This window comes from Drosophila gunungcola, assembly GCF_025200985.1.
Source record: "Drosophila gunungcola strain Sukarami chromosome 3L unlocalized genomic scaffold, Dgunungcola_SK_2 000002F, whole genome shotgun sequence".
In the NCBI taxonomy this organism is placed as follows: Eukaryota; Metazoa; Arthropoda; class Insecta; order Diptera; family Drosophilidae; genus Drosophila; species Drosophila gunungcola.
Genome location: NW_026453178.1, coordinates 3,656,206 through 3,675,017, shown reverse-complemented (window position 1 = coordinate 3,675,017; position 18,812 = coordinate 3,656,206). Strand labels below are relative to the sequence as shown.

At 38.9% G+C, this 18,812-nt stretch overlaps 4 protein-coding genes across 6 annotated transcripts in view; 1 reads left to right on the top strand and 3 right to left on the bottom strand.

Moving 5' to 3' along the window:
• The window catches only part of LOC128257598 (protein-S-isoprenylcysteine O-methyltransferase), a 70,154-nt gene that overhangs the window by 16,652 nt on the left and 34,690 nt on the right, over positions 1–18,812 (bottom strand). The gene's annotated exons all lie outside the window — the stretch shown is intronic.
• Positions 276–3,995, bottom strand: LOC128257603 (uncharacterized). Of its 2 annotated transcripts, XR_008267884.1 has the most exons (4): positions 3,566–3,995; positions 3,101–3,504; positions 2,104–3,044; positions 276–2,064 (listed from the first exon to the last, which is right to left on the bottom strand). XR_008267884.1 is itself a non-coding variant. In XM_052988676.1 (3 exons), the coding sequence occupies exons 1-3, from the start codon at positions 3,728–3,730 to the stop codon at positions 2,864–2,866; spliced, it is 750 nt and encodes a 249-aa protein (XP_052844636.1). In that variant the 5' UTR covers positions 3,731–3,995; the 3' UTR covers positions 2,091–2,863. The 2 variants fall into 2 exon arrangements, 1 of the variants encoding a protein (XP_052844636.1); XM_052988676.1 differs by lacking the exon at positions 276–2,064 and having other exon boundaries at positions 2,091–3,044.
• LOC128257604 (uncharacterized) lies at positions 4,028–17,330 on the bottom strand. The gene is made up of 6 exons (XM_052988678.1): positions 16,580–17,330; positions 15,524–16,177; positions 14,472–14,958; positions 4,787–5,454; positions 4,300–4,724; positions 4,028–4,231 (listed from the first exon to the last, which is right to left on the bottom strand). Exons 4-6 carry the CDS (start codon positions 4,931–4,933, stop codon positions 4,060–4,062), a joined length of 744 nt encoding a protein of 247 aa, XP_052844638.1. The 5' UTR covers positions 4,934–5,454; positions 14,472–14,958; positions 15,524–16,177; positions 16,580–17,330; the 3' UTR covers positions 4,028–4,059.
• LOC128257605 (uncharacterized) lies at positions 5,348–6,678 on the top strand. 2 transcript variants are annotated; one of them, XM_052988679.1, is made up of 4 exons: positions 5,348–5,461; positions 5,513–5,632; positions 5,869–6,158; positions 6,254–6,678. In XM_052988679.1, exons 1-4 carry the CDS (start codon positions 5,360–5,362, stop codon positions 6,399–6,401), a joined length of 660 nt encoding a protein of 219 aa, XP_052844639.1. In that variant the 5' UTR covers positions 5,348–5,359; the 3' UTR covers positions 6,402–6,678. The 2 variants fall into 2 exon arrangements, with proteins under 2 accessions (XP_052844639.1, XP_052844640.1); XM_052988680.1 differs by having other exon boundaries at positions 6,210–6,341.

Sequence of the window (18,812 nt, the reverse complement as noted above, 5' to 3'; positions counted from 1 at the left end):
TAAAGTAGGTCAAAATAAAACAAAATAATTGAATAATTGTTATCAATAAGTTTAATAATAAGGAATCAGTTAAAAAGCAAAACATTTAAAATTTATCATCAAAACTAAAACTGGCCTTAAACAACTTATCCTTAAATGTTAATACAAATTTAATAATGGTGCTAAATAAACATAATCTGCTAAATGTAGATAAATAAAAGATCTTTACCCAATCATGATATCTAAACCTAACAAATCCGACATATTTCACTGCCCCAAATTTTATTTCAAGCATATATTATATAATATTTGCCACCCCTTTTATGGCCTGTTCCATTGTGCAAGCGTTTACTATTATTGTTTTACCACCTGCGGGTGTTTTTTTCTCCCAGAGTCTCGCTCTCCTTTGGCACTACGTAAATTTAGTCACGTTGTTTAAATAATAAACTGCAGTTCACACACACGCCCCCGCAAAAACACACTCATCCCCAGACGGCATTATGCGAAAGCAAAGAAAAATACACATATATCTGGGAGTCGGAATCAGAGACAATGGCCAGAGTTATGATGACAATGTGCATACGTCATGGTGGTGCTGGGGGAGTAGCCAAAAGGGCTCCATCCCACGGTTTGATTTGGTTTATTGCGCCCCAAACCAACTGAAACTGATGCCACATAGATACAGCTCAATCAGCAGAACTGTGTTTTTTTTTCTTTTTTGGATGCGATGGGAACAGGTGGAGAATGGGGGGAAGAAAAGAAATAAGCACAATTAATTATTGTCTATCGCTAAACAAATATCTGGGCGTTTTAATTAGCATGAAATATACGAAATCTGCGATAAGATCTGTGTAATTTTATGGGGCCCTCTGGGGGGACTTGGTATCCGTACCCGTTAAACTCGAGTAGCGATATAGATCGAGTGGAAATGCCATCAAAAGTCATTTCGAATTGAGCGATAAAGCAACGTAAAAACCCGTTGATGGGAAATTAATGGCTGGCTGTGGGTTAGTTAGTGCCGCAGGGGTCGGGGTCACCCCGGTGGCCACCCCCCATTTGGGAAGCCATAGCTGACATAGTTGGCATTTGCAGTCGGTGAATTTGCATACGCAGCGCCCTCCTCCAGGTATGAGCACAACAATTTGTTACATTGTTTTTACCAACTTAGTTGTGGACCAAGAATTATTACGCAGCATAAATTCCAGACCATGGTAACCCACTTTTCAGCCCGGAGGCAGCAGCAAAAGGGTTACCAAAAATAGCAATCCCAGCCATATAAAGCCAGCAGAATAAAGGATGGGTTAGCAGCATCCTCCTCACATAAGGCCATAAAATAGTTGTCGCTTGCTGGCTGTCTGACTGTCTGCCTGGCTGGCTTACTGGCTGGCTGGTTTTTCTGGCATCGGATAAGCATCTGGCCCCCGCTCCTCGGAGTTGGCCTCTGATTACTTCGTTAAGTCGCATGTTCCTACAAATTGTTTCCAAAGAAAGGCAATGAAAATGAAAATTATTGTCCCTACCCCCCGCCACCCAACTGAAAATGTGGGGATCCGTAGGGGTTAAGGGTAATCACAACAGAACATGAAAATTGTGAAAGGTGCATCTCGCCTCTAGTTTATGTTTGGATGCCCATGATCCCGATCTCAGTCTGACTCCTGTCAAAATATATTCCAACTCTTATCGGGACTTTGTCATCGCAGACAGTGGAGGCACTTGTCTGGGAACTGGTGCTTCGTTAGAGAAAGTCCCCTCGACTCGACTACTAATTTTTAGTAGCTTTGTTTTTGATTGTGTATACATTTTGTCAAAGCTAATTAGTACGTAAGGGCATTAACTATGCAGCTCCGCCAGTGATGAATATATGACTGAGCCCAACTGAGGAACCCCGAATGTGAGTGTGAAATGCATATTTTCGTCTTTCTTTTCGGGTTTCCTCAAGTCATTATGACATTGGCATTAGCATAATACGCGTATTATGCGTATTAATTACAGCGCAGACATTTGCATTTAAACGCCTATTTGTACCAGGTACCATGGAGAAAAACACGAGGCGATCCCAAGACGGTGGTGGGTCTGGGTCTGGGTCTGCATCTGGGTATGGGTAATGGGTATGGGTCCCAAAACATTCCCCGGTAGCCAAAGCTCGGGCTGTAATTATTGAATTAGAAGACAATAGGCCTTAAAGACGGGAGATGCGTACGCTTTGATAGCTGGAGAGGAGAAAAGACCACCCGAGCGTGGAGGAATATCCGAAGATGATGATGAGGCCAGGACAGGAGAACAAAAAGAGTTATTATGTGGATATTTGCATAAATTTTACGCCCTTGCCGATGAAATCAACCGGAGAGGAAGTGCCAAAGGCCACCACCGTTCTCAGAGCCGAGAAAGCCCCTATACGGAAACTGACAATCAACTAATTTTACTACATAATAAGTTTGGGAAATAGGAATAAAAACAATATTCAAAAAACTAAAAAAAAAGTTCCTATAGAAGTTAAGATTAAAAAACTAATTAATAGCCGAGTGAAATCTTATTTCCATTTGAGTTTTGAACAAAGATTACCAAGAATAATTTTAATTTGAAATTTGTTTATAGGTAATATATTATACCTACACTCAGAAAACTAAATTCCTTGATTTTGGGAAAAATTGCTTAGGTTTTATGAATAATTGCCTTAAATTTGAGCCTTCCATACAACATTTAAGGAAATTGTTGCTAAGATTAAGTCAATGTTCCTAAAATCAAGGAGTGTATTTTAAATTTAATTTTAACTTATTACTTAAATGTTTTCCAAGCAAGTGTGTGCATTCCAGTACCAAAACCCCTTAATAATTAATTTATATATATCAATATCACAATTTAAAGGCTTCACCAAGCTGCCGCTTCAGCCCAACATGCTAAGGAACTCGCTGCCCAGATGATGCACATCACTGAAGTGCTCCAGCAGGGATGTGGGACACCTCGGATACACCTGATCGCAATCGCTACCAGCTGCTCCCAATCGCTCGGCCTGCAGGTAATCGTTGTCCGAGTGTTCCGACAGCGGATCCACCGAACTAGACGGTCTGAAAGGTTGGGGAAGAGGGTTACAATGGAGCCGATCCCACGACCATAAACTCACGTGAGCAGGATGTGAAGCACTTCGCCCAGCAAACCATTTCGATCGTCGAAGGGAGCCGTCGCACTTTCGCAGATGCTCTTCAGAACGCAAACCCTTCCATTTAGCTTCATGCGAATGGCCAAAGCCGTAAAAGCCTCGTAGACCGACCAGCGATAACTGCCCCAAGCCTGGAGATCCTCCTCCAGGATATTTGGATCCAAGCCCAGTTTTTGTTCAGACATCTGCATCACCTTATCGAAGATTGTGGCATTCTGCGGCAGCCTTCGGGCTGAGATTTTATGCACATCCTTGGTCCTTAACTGCTTGACGGAGTATGGCAAGTAATAGTGAGCCTTTAAGACATAACCCGTTACCACAGACTCTACTTTGAGGTCTTCCACTGGTACACCAAAGCCTACGATCATCTGGAAAATATTAGTTTATAATCTAATGTGTATTTAGTAAGTTTAATTAACCTTAACTTACCTGTATTCGAGTAGGATTGGCTCTAGGATAAATCAAGGGCAGCCATCTAGCTTTTCGCACTAAAATATCACTCTCACTATGATTATACTGTGTTAAATTAGAAGCGTGAATTCCAAAAACATAAATAAAACTTATAGCTAAAACTGCTGATGAGAGAACGTTCATGATAAAGTCCTTAAAAATCTATTTAATACACAATAACCTCGCGTCTCAAAAGAAGACTGATGACTAAATTAGCAAACGACAAAATGATTTCACTTAAGTATCGTACGGAATCGAACTTCTTACTTTCTTCGATTAGGAAACCGAAAGTGTCATTAGCTGCAGGCAATATGGCACAATTCAGTCACGATCAGAATTGGGTCCATTATTTCAACTGACTAAAGTTCACGTTTTGTTAATTAACACTCAGTTTTTTTTCTTTTTGGAAACCCCGTTTGCCACAAAGAACACTGAGCAAAGTTTTGGTATCATTTAAGTCTTTTTTTATTTGCTCAGAATAAGATCTTGTCCAGATTGTGATGGAGTTCGCTGAAGTGTTGCAGTAGACTCAGTCGACACTCCTTGAAGACGCGATCACAACCAGCCCCTGATTGTCCCACCTTTTCGGCATAGTAATACTCGTTATCCGCATGTTCTGATAACTTGTCCACTGAGGTGGAGGGTCTGTAGAATTGGGTTTATAAATTCATAAATTGATAAACGTTTTAAAGGGGTTTGAGTTTAAGACTTACGTTAGTAATATGTGCAAAAGATCCGCAAAGAGACCATTTGTGTAATGAAATGGCTCCTCGGCCGCCTCGCAAATGCTCTTCAGCACACAAATCCTGCCCTGGTATCCCAGACGATCGGCCAATCCCTCCAGTCCCTTGTAGACTGTCCAGCGATAGCTACTTAAAACCTTATTGGTCCTGGTCAGCAGCTTCCTGGTGTTCTTGCCCAGTTCATCCACTCCCACAAGGAAGTTCTCGAACATGGGTTTCCTCTGCCTTCTGGCTCCAGTGATTCCAGGCGTGGCCACTTGGGTGAGGGGCAGTGCTGTGGGTGTCCTCAGCTCATCCGGTTCGGTGGGCAGCCAGTACTCCACCTTCAAGACATAGCCGGTGGTAACCGCCTCATAGTTGAGATCCTCCAGCGGAATACCTATGCCGCCAATGAACTGGGGCGACGAATTTAGGGGTTTAGAGTTAGGAATTCTTCTTTGGAATTCTAGTAATTTACCATAACTCTGGTGGGTGATGTGGTGGGGTATATAAGCCAGGGAATGGGAGCTCTCTTGCTCCTCTGATGCTTGGACAGACTGCCCAGGGTGGCCAGCCCCTGGGCGAGCAGGCAAGTAACCACTATAATTACTATACGTAGTTTCATTTCTTTGTTTTTTATTTTATTTTTTATCTACGCCCGAGCGAATCTCAGTGCGTGTTTATGCCAGCTCAGGCCTTAAGCTACTAATCCATGTTCTTGGCGTTCTTTTTCTGGCTCACGAACATTTCATTTTGGAATTCTCAATAAAAACGGCTTCATCAATCGATCCAAGATGACTTTCTCGCCCGAGAATGTTACACATTCTAGCAATTAGCACCTGTCGGGATAGACAACGGCGATCGGTTGAAGACGGGGTCAAGTGGTAACCGTGTAAATCTTGCACATTCCGGTTTTCTTTTCTTAGCCGCGGCAGTACCGTAAGCCACTTCTCACCCATTTATTAGCGGATTTGCCAATTCTGACGCCCATTGTTGGGGCAACATGCAACTTTTGCAAAGTGCATTTAGTTGGCTTAGAGCTTGGCCTAAGATGGTTGCCTTTCGCTGGGAATTTTACTTGGGTGTGGTCTTGGTTTTGGGTCTTGGTCTGGCACACTGCTTTCTGGTCTTTCCACGTCAGGGATCCTTTGGTGTGAGTAAGGGAAGCCTTTAAAGGTTCAATTATTCTTTAAAAATGTTTTAGTTACTGGCTGCCGTGGCCATTCCTTTGGAACTGGGGCCCAAAAATGTCTACATGGCCTTCAACTTTGAGTCCAACTATGCTTTGCCATCCAATGATTCCTATAATCAGTGGATTGATAGGGTAAGTTGGAATATTTATTTAGTCCTCATCTTATATAAATAAGTTCAATTTTGAATCTACTTTTTATTTAAATATTCATAACATCATTTTTGAACAGTACCAGTATTGATTATTTAACATTATTTTATATTAATAAAAAAGGAAATTAGATAGGTAATTGCACCATTATTTATTAATTAAAGCACACAATGTTTTGCTTTTCTTTACTAAATGTTAATAATTGAAGCTTCTTTCAGTGGGACTTGGATGATCACTTTATGGGCGTTGGCGGTAATGTCACACCTATAAATGCCCGTCAGGATGGAGGAGAGTTTCCAGAGGACGAGGACAATGAGGTGAAGCGTCGCTCGGTGGGATCTCCACCTCTCTTTCGACGCCACGACTTCTATCGCAGTGTTATTAACTTCCTGACCCATTATGGATTCAATGGATCTGCCTGCCTGCTGCGAACTATTTGCGAGGTCAGCGAATCGCCTCTGGATGCCCAAAACGGACTGGTTGGCAGCCTGTTTCAGATTCTATTCATGTGAGTCCTCCTTCGCCCCGCCCCTTAATCCGAAAACTGATTTCCTCTAAGGGGTTGCCACTAATTATGGCATCCTTTCCCCGATTTCCATGCAGGCCGACGGCGAGTGCCGCGGAGCGGGAACTGCAGCACGTGGATGGCCTTTACGAGGCCTCCGATGCGGGCACGCATGGCCCGGGCTGCTCCGATTACGTGGCCCACTGCCAACACAGTGCTCTGGACCTGATAAGCATTGTGTTCTGAATAATTATGATGCGGAAAATTTAAATCTCTAACTGAGCCAAAATCTGTCCTTAGTCCTGCTTCTTTAAGTACAACGTTCAAGTAATTTGTTGGAATTTTATATATATCACAAATTAAATGCATTACACCGCTTAAATGTCTTAAAAAACTTTTAAATAAGTTTTACGTATTCTATTCTTTAAAATGCTAAGTGGTTCTTAAAGGTTTTTGTAAAAACGTACAAAACTGTGGGAAAAAAGAAATTAAACACAAAAAAATGTAATTGCTTTGATTAATATTAAATTTATATTTAGGTACATATCCAACTTTATTAAAAAAATACTAAAATAACATTGTTATTTTTGGTTCTTTACTTTACTTTATAATAACACATTAAATAATATAAATATTAATTATTAATATAGAGTGAATAAGTTATAAGGCTAAAATACAATAAAACTTTATAATTTATTCGCTCTTTATTATTATTTCCAATATTTATAATATTAAATTTTGAATATTATTTAATATTTTTGGTCAGTGGGAGATATATTGTATATTACGTTGTAAACCACATGCAGGTTTGATTTAAAGGATATGTGTTTATTCCAACCAGCTTTAAGTGCCTCGAAATTCCTCAAGTCACCTCCTGCTGCGCCGTGAAATGTTTTAATTTCGCTAAAAGAGCTTAAAGACGACGACGCAATGTGGTGGCAACAAAGCAGATGATGATGGCAAAAAAAAAAAACAGGAGTCCTAAGCTAGCCGCATGGATCTGGTTTGGATTTTGGCCTGCTTAGGGGTTTTTCAGATGGGTTTACCTCACGTCGGACATGTGATGATGGCCCTGCTTTATGTTTTCGAGTTCGAGCTCTTTCTTTCGCTGTTTGTTGGCTCTTTGATCGCTTTTTCCGCTTCTTTTGTGCAAATGAAGTCGCCCCTGCTCCGCATCCTTTGTCTGAGTGTATTTTGCGGTCTCCTTCATTTCGGCGGCCTGTCAACAATGCCATAGAGGAGTCTCCTTTTCCGTTGTTCTGAGTGTTTTTTGTTTGTTTGTTTGTTATTTCTTTGATTCGATTTGCCGCCTTTAAGGAGCCCCGAAAGAGTCCTGGCGATGGTGAGAGCGAATTACGCCTTCTTTGATTTTGCCAAGCCATTGAAATCATAATTAGAAGACAAATGATTCCTCTGTTCTTCTCGAGATCCCTTAACAATGGCCAGGCATCGAAGCTGAAGTGCTTATGTACGCCACAGTTTGAGAAAGGTTTACGAAAAACACACAGAAACTTGAGTACTAATAAGCTTAGGCGATGTGTGGAAAGAGTTGAATTTGGTGTACAAAAGGGATCGAGAGCGGGGTAGATTCAGTCCCAAAACTATTTTTGGCAAAGAATCCTTTAATTGTTTGTATAAATATAATTTTTTCATTACCTATCCTTTTATTTTTCTTTTTATTGATTTTTTACCCAGACTATAATTTTTTTTTTGTATATTGTATATTAGTTATATTCTTAGATTTCCCAAAATATACCTTGCATTCTTTCCCCTGTTTTATAGTACATTTTTAAGTTCACAAGATCCTTTACAGCCCTTAACAACATATCGTATTCTAAGCACCTATCTCAAATGACTTAGAATAACATCCATCAACTGTAATCCATCTTTTCCTCCTTAAATATCTCTCCTCTCAAATCTACATTGTCCTCCACTGACCTTTCATATCTCCTTCTCGTACTATATATCTCACTTGTGGGATCATAAAAGACAACCATCAAATGTGATCCATCTCCTCTAGATTCCGATGTTTTTATGACTTTTTCTGCCGCTTATTTCGTCACTTCAACATGGCTGGATGTCTAAGTTGTCTCCTTTGATTAACGGCCAGCCTGAGATGTCAATTTATTTTTGTGTTCTGTTTTTAAACTTGGCATTGACACTGGCCATATAACATTTTAATGGGGTGCGGGCAGGTGTGCTAAGGAGGTTCTCCCCGCGATCCCGTTTCCTGTTGCGGTTTGTGTTCATTTGCCTTTGGGGGCTGGTTCGAATTGATTTGTAATTAGTTGCAGTTGCAGTTGCAGTCAACAATGTGATTATCCCGGGATTTGGCATGGGCCTAACCACAAGGGATGCCGCAAAGGAGCTGGGAGGCGGACTTCGATCTAGGGTTACACAGATGTGCGCAGACACGTCCACATCCCGAGAAGTGGATCCACTTGAGATTGGGATATGCATAAATTAAGTCAATAGCAAAACATTATCCTAGGCAATTGACAGCTCCCTTAGGCGAGTCATCTATCCATGACATATGCGGAATGTCTAAGGGCGTTCTGGTGAGTTGTAAACGCATCTGTGGGCAGGATTTTTGGGCTGTGGACAACCGATCCCCCGCCATGTGTCGGCAACTGTTGGAATCCCTTATAGTATATAGTATCCATAACCGATGACAGTTCTGCGGTGTAAATCATTGTGCGGTAACTGTCACGCATTTTGAGGTTTTCATTTAATAAATTCGAACACTTTGTGTGCTCGCATTTTTTTCCACCCACTAGATGGGTTATTAAATTAGAGTTTAATCCACTTCGCTCACGCGTCTGCGAACATTAATTGAATTCATAAATGAGCAGTTTATATGATATTTATAAATTAACTAATTACCGTATCTTTTGATTGTTTTTTCTGTGTTTTTCTTGCGGTTTTAATTTGTTTTCCACCATCAACAATTGGATTAAATTTATAATACCGAATGGCATTTAAAATAACGCTTTTAATAATGCCAAAGCGCAAAACAATCTGAAATACGAAGTTGCAAAATCGCCTTTGACTGGTTGGATTTTCTGTTTATTTTAATTAACTTAATGAAATGGATTTTTGCTCATTGGGATTATTTAGACGATTTTGTTTTGCTTATATGGTATATTCTTAGGACTAAGATTTAGTTCAAGAGAATTACATTTTTAAAAACCAAGAAAAAATACTGGAAGCAATAACAAATGAAAACCTCTTTATTATATTATACCACAGTATATTTTAAATTTAATATGAACATTTTTACATCCCACACCTTAGTAAAAATATAAATTTTGTACACCTGACTATTGATCTATTGGCTCTGCTGAAATAACGATCAAAGTTTTCCGTGCATGAAGACTTCAATTTTCCCGTTTTTATCAAAATCCCAAATCTTAATTAAGAACTTCTCATGGGGCAATATCTTAAGAAGTTCTCCCATGAATTTCTAGATTAGTTTCAACTGGCTGAACCACGGTATCCTAACCACCATATCAAATTGATGGCGTCTGTAATAAAAACTGAATCATTAACCGATGGCAAAAGGTGTTCCCACAACGTCTTTATCGGGAAACATCAACACCTCAAACGTGCCATCCCCTAACCTCCGTATTAATAAGGCTACCTCATTGTCATCAGTCATAAACACTTTCGGGTCATATGAATAATGTCAAATTGTTTCATTGCACCAACCCCGAGGTGGGTGCATTTAAATGTTGATCGATTGCAGGCGAGAGCTGAAACTAGTTTGACATTAATTGACTGCCAAGTATGCACAAGCGCATGAAATTATGGAAAATCCTATTAAAGTCAACCCATCCTGGCCCAAGTCGCAGCCCCTGGCAAGTTGTGAAAAAATCAACTGGGCCAAAAGTTCATAAATGCTAATGTGCCCCGGAGCCTGACGATGATTGATGGTCGCCTCCGTCCCCATTGGCAAAGGAAAGTTCCGTTTCCCGCCGCACATTTTCCCATTTTGGGGTTTCCTGCTTGCCACAGACTGCGCAAAATTATGCGAAGGATCAATCCTTGATGAACTGTATACATTTCACCTTTGTGCTCTAGGTCCCATTTAAGCCAATTTAATCCCGAGCCGGCTTAGGACATTACGATCTGGGATTAGGCCATGTTGCAACATCTTCTCCCGCGCAGATTCAGTTGTTATGTCCTGGCAAATATTTGAACGGGATTTGTTTGTAGGCGGTGTTCCTCTAATGATCTTTGCAAAATCAGATTTTCCAGTTCCTGGGAAAGTAGGCGGCTCACCCAAATATCCCTTTGTCTGCCTAGTCTTGGCTACGTCCTTATTTTAGGAATTATCCCAGCCGCTGTATTGGTCTGTTTAATTTTGTTAGCAGCACGAGGCGGACTTTTTTGTGTTGGCTTTTTTTTAGACAAAATCACATCAGTTGAGGAAAAAAAATCTATAAGATAATCAACAAATTTACAAAAAAAAAATATAAACTTTTCATATAAAAATATGGTAGTCTATATTTAAATATCAAAAAACAATAAAAGCTCGTAATAGTTAATTTTGAAATTACAGAGTTCCCAATGAAGTCTTTTTGAACTAATAAATTTTATAAATATGAAAACAAAATGGTGTTTGAAATTTTAAACTTTTTGAAGTCTCATTGAAATTGGGAGCAAATTAAAGAATATTAAATGGATTGAATAAACAATCGAAGCAACTAAATATTATAGATACTTATTCCTGTTTTTTCTAGCAACAGCTATTTATTGAATTAACTTTTTTTTTTATGCCTTGGAACTTTAATAAATGTAAATAAACCTAAAATAGCTAGACAGGCTGCTCTAGGCAAATCCAATAGTGCCGAGTCCCCCACGTTTCTAGTACCCTTCTTGCTACCAATTTGCTCCTTGCTTTCCGATGTGTCGGTTGGAGTCCGCATGGCATAATTTTTCACTCACTCGTTTGGTGCGTATCCCAATCTCTGGCTGTCTGCTGTATTTTTTCCTTCATATTTTTTTTCATATGTGTTCGTGTTGATAAATTTGCTTAGATTATTATCCTGGATCCTGACGTGGCGGGCTTTGCTTGCTGTTATCTCCCTGTCGTAATTAGTCTCGAGCTTGTTTGCGCCGCATTTACACAAAATGCTTTTCCAGGCGCCGCACGCACTCACGAAATGGGGGAAAATGGACACGGGACAGGGAGCTCATATCCGGACGGACAATAGGGATGGGCCTGGACTGCCGTACAGGCAAATTGCCCCGGAATATGAATGAGTGAAATTCGTTTTTACAGCGACCGCCGACGCTGCCACACAAATACCTCATGTTCTGATAGATAACCCGAGGAATCGGAGGCCTTAAATTGCTAGATATCTCGGGGAGAAAGCGCAGCTCGTCCCCAAGTCAAACTGGCAACCTTTTAGCATAAATTTCTCCAGGCAGAGAGCACGACAGGAAGTCGTCGCCAAGCGGCAAACGCCAAACGGCAAACGCCTTCGCCAACCGCAATTTCCATTAGCAGCAGTTTCGAGGGTATGGGAACATCATATGTGTGGGCACGGAAGGATGGATGGATGGTTGGTCCCCGAGAACATTTGACATTTTAAGGAGCGCCAAGTGAGTTGGCGAGCAGGCAACAGCTCAGGTAATACAGTATGCCAGGATAAAAGCCCCCAGACGCCGACGTTGTGCCTCGCCCATGGAATATGTCAACTGTTTTTAGCACGCACAATTTGAGGGAAAGCCAAACAAAAAGCAGGGAAAATGCTCTCCAAGGTAACATGAATATATAAGCGATGGACTCGAGCGCTAAAACGCACAGTCGAGAGATTGGCGCAACCTGCTCCAATTCCAATTTCAATTCCCCGGCCCACACCTGTGGGAAGGGCTCGTATTACGAATGCAATGTTCAAATAGAAATTAAATGCCGGGCCAAACCGCATTTTAGACAAATGCCGAGCCGGGAGTGCACACTCGCTGGTATCGGCTTTCAGGACACCGAATTCGGGTTTCAGACAGCATCCCTCGAATGGAGCAGGTAACCTCCAAATCAACCACAACATGTACACCTACTTCCTCCCTGACACCCGAGAAGTTTGCCAACAATTTCAACAAAAAAAAAATACCCGCCACAATGCCAAGGAAGTTGCGGCCTAAACAGGAAAAGAATCGAAAACTCTGTGGAGAGGAAATGCGGCCAGATCGAAGTGATAGATTAAAAGTATGTTAAGTGCCCCTGAAAGGCGATGGTTTAACGATAAGTTTAAGCTGCAGATACGATTTGGCCGAAGCCAAAACGTAAGTTGAGTGAACAAAGCGGCTAAACCGAAACGTTAAGTGAAGATCGATCTACACTTCACAAAATATAATATGATAAATTATCTTTAAGAAGATATATAATACAATAAGTAATATAACTTTGAAACCTTTTAATATAATTATACATTTTACATATAAGACTTTGGCACTCAAATGTAGAAAATTGAATTCCGACATAAAAAAAAAAGAATTTTTTAAAATTGTTTTAATTTATAAAACAAAATGCAATATAGCAAAAATTATTCATTGATTAGACTTGTTATGACTTAAAGATATAACTTTTTGTTTTCACGCTTTGAAAAAGCCTAAAATGTTTTTTTTTAAAAGGGTGTCTTTCAAAGCTAATAATATTTTGTTTCTTAAATTATAATTGTTATAGATATTTATTGTACTTACTGAATATTAAATCAATTAGCTTTTTCGGTAAACAATTATTGCATAAAAAATATGTACTGTCATAAAAGAGAGATTTTATGACCTAAAATTAAAATTTACAAATTTTTAAAATACAAATTTTTTAATTATAAATGCATTACTAATTTGAACCATAATTCTTGAAGACCCTAGTAACCAATATAAATAATTTCCTATTCAGTAGTGTTTTCTTAATGCCCAAACGTTTTTAGTTCTGAGCGGTGTTGATCAGATTGACAAACTGTTCCAAGTATTGCAATTTCCCGAAACAGAAAGAGCTCACAGATCAAACTCCGTTTGCGGTGGACAGTGGACATTAATTACGGCTCAGTAGAGTACCGACAAAAGTCCTTGGGATCCATGTGCGTACCCATGCCGGACCAGCATCGAATGCTTTTCAATAAAAGTTGCCCCAAATGGGTGCCGACAAAGGCCGGCCGAACAATTGGCCAACAAAAGGAGGTCGAAATTACAGCGCACTTTCGATTGCGGAGTGAAAAGTGCCGGCAGTTGGGGTGTTGGCCGATGCATTTGTCATGAGCATTTTGCAAGCGGGCCAAGAGTCGAACATTAGTTTACGCCCTCGATTTCTGGAGCTGTTCCTGCACTTCTTACACCTGGTAATTGCTCCGCAAAAACTACTTGTAATTTTTCTTTAACGAATCTCAAATGACTTTGCTCCGACCTTTGTCCCTGCCGCCTTGCCCATTGTTGACCGGAGTCCTGTGGTTTTGCCTCCCAGCTGCAAGTGTGAGAGTGGTCCTGTGAAAATCAGCTTGCTCTATTAAAACTGCAGCGACATTTATGGCCTTGATCTATACAGAATTCTGGCTTTTTGTTGGTTTACCAATTGGCCCTGGAATTGGTCGTCGATGATTAATGGTGGTCCGTCCTCCACATCGGAAAACCAATTCTGCCAAATTCCTTGTCAGTCTGCGTCTGTTTCTATTGACGCATTGTGACTCTGAAGGCGTTGGGCTCCTTTCTGATCCTTTGTCCTTGGGTCAGCACCTTTTCTTTACACCTTCGAGGCGGCGAACTCTTTGGTTTTCCCTAATTCTCTTGCAATGACCCTCGGATGACTTTGGAATTGTTTGTTTGGCAGCAGCTGAAATTGGCTTACAGTGATCCAAAGAAGAGATCTAAGGAACTATTTTGATTGCACTATTATTGTTTTCAAGGTTCTTTATAAGCATTCTGGATACTCCACATATTCTACAGCCGATGTATTATCCTTTTTACTTTAACAAGTTCAGACTATATATTTGCAGGATTTGTTATACATTTATTTATTTATGTATAATAATATTTAGTATAATGGCTTTCAATGTCTTGTTGGTTGAAATTTTTACCTTTTTCGTTTTAATTTCAGTATAAAACTATTTTGTATCTGTACATCTTTGCTCACATTTTATTTTCCCACAAAATGTATACGTTTCCCTGCCCTACTAAACCTTAATCACAGCCGTTAAGTGTTTTCTTTTAAAACTTTCCTTTTCTTAATGGATTTTCATGTTTAATCCCAACCCCAATATATTTGTTTAGTAATAATTGGCACACTACCCTGTAATAAGTAACTGTTTAAGCACTTACCCTTGGAAGCAGAAGATTAAATATTTTGATGGATTTTCAATAAGCCGCATTCATTCGGGAATCACTTGCCCTGATGACAAGCCTCATTATTCGCCGGGGATCCGCTTTCGCAAAGGGTCCAATTAGAGAGCGCGAGATGAGTTTAAAATTGAATTTAAAAGGCATCAGACTGTTTACCGTAATAATATCGACACATTTATGGGACTCTTTACTCGGCTTGGTACTCCACTCTTGTCCGAAATTCCACTGACTCCCTCGAGGGCCCAAACGAGGTGATCATCGGTCCAGGTGCTATACCTTAATGGGCTTTTGTATTCGGATGACCAAGGCCCGCGGCTGCTTCCTCATCGCATATGTATCTGCTCCTCGCTCGCCGTATTTCCTCCTCCTTCTTGCTTAAGTACATTTTAAACTTGCCGGATTTTTTTATTTTTCCTTTAAGCGTGGACAGATGTTTTTGCATAACTACAATGTGTATACATTTTCGCTGGAATCGAATAAAATAAATCACAATAAAATATATTTTTGTTTGTATTTTAAAATTGAACAGTTTACTAAACGCATTCACCTTATAAGGCAAAGAAATTTGCCAAATTTATTATATCAAATATTTGGCTTGAATGTACTTAATCTTGTAAAATATATATTGTTAAATATTGTATCCTAAATTGAGCAGTACATTGATTAAACAAATAAATAAATAAATAATATGATTTGTAATTGTCGAACATTAAAAATGAAAGACAATTATATAGTCAATACTTCTTTGTCTGGACATTTGACCAAAATAATAAATTTATAAACGGTTAAAATACCTATGCTCTAAAAATGTTATCTTAGGTGTTTAAATTTAATTTTTATTTAATAATATTAATATTATTTTTCAGCTTAATTATATTTTTGGACACGTTCCGCAAGTGATTTTTACAACACAATACAATATTTAATAGCAATGTGTTAGTTTGTAAGCACTCTACGAATTATGGATTTAAGTAAAATATTTTTGAAGCCATTTTCGATGCCATCTCTTCTGTCTGCATCTTTTAACTTACGTTTTTTCTTCTGCTGCTGACTTAAATAAATTTAAAACCTGCTGGTTTTTTCTTACTCCTTGAAAGAAAGGACAGATGTTTCTGGCTTGTGCTTTTTTTCGAGCGCTATGATTCTTTTTTGCCATCCTCCCGCTCTGAGTTAACTGATATTGTGGATGCTTTATTACTGTGGGCTGTGAGCTGAACCTGCAGTCGGTGCCCTTTCCTGCATCTGTTATCCTGACAGCAGGACTCACCTCACCTCACCTCACCCGCACGCTGGGGAGGTAATCGATCTCATGTGGTTTATTTACATCCGTTATTGAAATTCACTTTCCGCTCTTGCTTTTGTTTTATGAATTGGCTTTGTGTACCGCCCCGAATCCCAGCTCGTATTGATGACAATTGCAGTTTTTGGCATGCAGCTGGGCACATTTACATCCGCTTGTTGTGTGCACCTTTTGCCAACAGATTTTTTCGCTTCGTTTTTCCTGGCTGTCTTTTCTCCGTGTTTCGATTTTTTAAGCCTTTGTTTTTTGAGAAATATTCCTTTTTTATTTGCAGCAGGCGGAAGTGATATGCATCCCGGTGTTTTAATATTTCAGTTTGGCGAATAATGTACGCGGCAAATGATTTGGGAAATGATAACTGCATTTTCAATTTGTTCAGCATGGGCTGAAAAAAAGTTAGGATAGGTCGATTAATAAAAACGTTAGGTCTGTTTCAATTCAATTAAATACGATGAATACAAATAAATACACACAGAATTTAATATACTTAAGCAAATAATTTACGAACTAAATTTTGTATACCAGGTCCCTTCTAAAAAATTAAATTATTTAGAAAAATTTTTTCCTGGAAAACCCAATTAATTTTGGTTCGTTAAGCATGGTTAACACTTTGTGTTTATCTGCATAGTTTTTTTTAAATTGTTTTAAAACAGACTTTAAGTACCTCAATACCCCTATATTAAACCAAAAGATAAACATGAATATTTCCAGTAAAAACTAATGTTAGATCTCGATCTCGTTATGGTAATTCCACCGAAATTGCTGTTCTTAACAATGAAGTTCTCACCGCAGTTCCATCTAGCACACCTTTTAGAATGTAAATGTAAGTCATTTAATAACGAAACCATTATGTAATCTTCGTGCGCTCATATGTTTTATGGAGCACATCGGCGAGGATATCAAATTGTATCCACAAGTCCAATTTAATTATAAGCCATGCCACGCAAGGCCCATCAAAGTTCCGATCCGATGCAGGTGCAAATGCAGAACCTTCACTGACCAGTCAACGATCTACAGTCTACAGTCTACAGTCGTCAGCGCGAACCGAGCTCATTTTTGGTTCCACATTATTATTATCCACGCTTCGAGTCCGGTTTTTGGTTGGGAATGCCGCCGCTCTACAATTCATTTGCAAAGCGTATCCAAAAATGCTGATGGGATTATTATATGTTGTTGATCTGGGACTGGGGATATGCGACGCGACTGCAGGTGGAATATCTCAATGCCCGGGCAGGTCTTTATCTTTTTAATGCTGTGGATTGCTTTGAGTTTTTTTTTTTTTTTTTTGTTTCTTTTTTCCCTCCACATTTCGGCTTTAAGCCTTAATTTATGTATTAAAAGTTAGAAATCCGTGTGGACAGGTGAATTTTTCGTTACCTTCCCGGTTTTCTCAAGGCTGCCGTTGCAGTAGTGTATAATTTAGTTTAGGTATTGAAGTTGTTCATTAACAATGCGGTGAGATATTAAAGGAACAGGTATGTATGTGGTATTTATCAAAACCATATAATTGATGGGGAAGTCTGAGCACTGGAGAAGAATCTCAATGAAATCATTTGCCGACGTAAACTACTTTTAATTCTACAATAGACGTGGTTCTAGAAAAAATTTGTATAAGCTTCAGAACTAAAAAATTCATTGTTTCTTAATGAATATTTCACCTTATAAATTCCTAATTTCAGACTTTAATAATATTATTAATTAACATATTTTATCTACTAATAAGAGTATATAATTTATCTCAATATTTCTTTTAAATACAGCTAATATGTATCCTGGTTTAATTTCCAAAAACATCCCCTAATATCTACACTTTTCTGAACCAAAATAATCCCCCTGCGAAAGGTGTAAAAAACCTCTAAGCGAAAAACTTAATGCCCGAAACAAAATAATAGACAAAACCCAGCTCATTGCCATTCATCATAAAAATCAAAATTCGCAAACGGACGGACAGGACATAGAACTCGAAGAATCGGGAAGCAAAGCGTTCGATTGTATGCAAAAACAAAAAAAATAATGAAAATGGAATCGAATGGAATGGGTTTTTATGGTTTGGCCATGGTTTGGTGTGGAATGCCGCAGGTGGCCGCCAGCAGTGGGCCTCCGTCGCTCGCTTTTCAAGTGTTTGCCTTTGCAGTTGGACAAATTTACATGCGCGCCTGGCACACAATGAGTCGGCGGCTGACCTGTCCAAGTAACCAGGTAGCCGTTATCCATGCTCCATGCACTCAAAAAAAAAAAGGAAAAAAATCTAGAGAGACAAACTGTTTAAGGTTCTGTTACCCAAACTTTAAACTACTTAAAATATAAAGCTAACTTAAAGGTACTAAATTGCACCGCTTCCAGAAACTAACAATAATAAAATAAAAAAAATTTTATCAAAAAGGGTGGGGCCAAATCGACCGTCAGGGAATATTGGACCAAAATCTACAATTATGTATACAACAACTTATTAATGCTTTTTAGGGCTACTGTAAATCTAAATGGGAAATTGTTAAATTATTACTTCTTATAATTTTCTATTATTTTTATATAGTTCTGGTTAGCCAATAAATATAAGTTTGTGAAAAATAAATTTTTATATGTATGCAGTTTTTAAAGAATAAATAAATTCTAACAATTCTTACTAGGAATAAAAAAGAAGTTTAATTTTGGAAAGTGTTTTGGTTCTTTAGGTATTGTTAAAAATGCAATTAATACATATACATATTAATGTATGTTTTGTAGTTAAATTAGATTAAAACAGTTGAAAATATTCGCTAAATCCAAACAACATTTAGAAGTAAGCCATTCTAAATTTTTCGTCTCTATTAACAATTTCTTAAATCTTAAAATAAAACTTATTTTTGAGTGTATAGCTGCAGGTTCATGCAGCAGCTACCTGGAATGTCCGACAGTGGAACACACGTCGCTATTCAAATAGGTCGCCGACCAGCTGAAGGCAGCCGGCAAATGCAAACGCAAGGGCAAACAGAAACGCATCATTTAAATGATGGAAAATGCAAAAAGGATGCTGGGCCGTG

Bases quoted from the DNA above. Each gene is read 5' to 3' on its own strand.
- LOC128257605 (XM_052988679.1), top strand. From the start codon at position 5,360: ATGGTTGCCTTTCGCTGGGAATTTTACTTGGGTGTGGTCTTGGTTTTG. The intron at 5,462-5,512 runs GTGAGTAAGGGA...AAAATGTTTTAG, and splicing joins CACGTCAGGGATCCTTTGGT to TTACTGGCTGCCGTGGCCAT. The intron at 6,159-6,253 runs GTGAGTCCTCCT...ATTTCCATGCAG, and splicing joins CTGTTTCAGATTCTATTCAT to GCCGACGGCGAGTGCCGCGG.
- LOC128257604 (XM_052988678.1), bottom strand. From the start codon at position 4,933: ATGAAACTACGTATAGTAATTATAGTGGTTACTTGCCTGCTCGCCCAG. The intron at 4,725-4,786 runs GTAAATTACTAG...TCGTCGCCCCAG, and splicing joins CATCACCCACCAGAGTTATG to TTCATTGGCGGCATAGGTAT. The intron at 4,232-4,299 runs GTAAGTCTTAAA...CCAATTCTACAG, and splicing joins CTTTTGCACATATTACTAAC to ACCCTCCACCTCAGTGGACA.
- LOC128257603 (XM_052988676.1), bottom strand. From the start codon at position 3,730: ATGAACGTTCTCTCATCAGCAGTTTTAGCTATAAGTTTTATTTATGTT. The intron at 3,505-3,565 runs GTAAGTTAAGGT...AATATTTTCCAG, and splicing joins CCAATCCTACTCGAATACAG to ATGATCGTAGGCTTTGGTGT. The intron at 3,045-3,100 runs GTGAGTTTATGG...CCAACCTTTCAG, and splicing joins GTGCTTCACATCCTGCTCAC to ACCGTCTAGTTCGGTGGATC.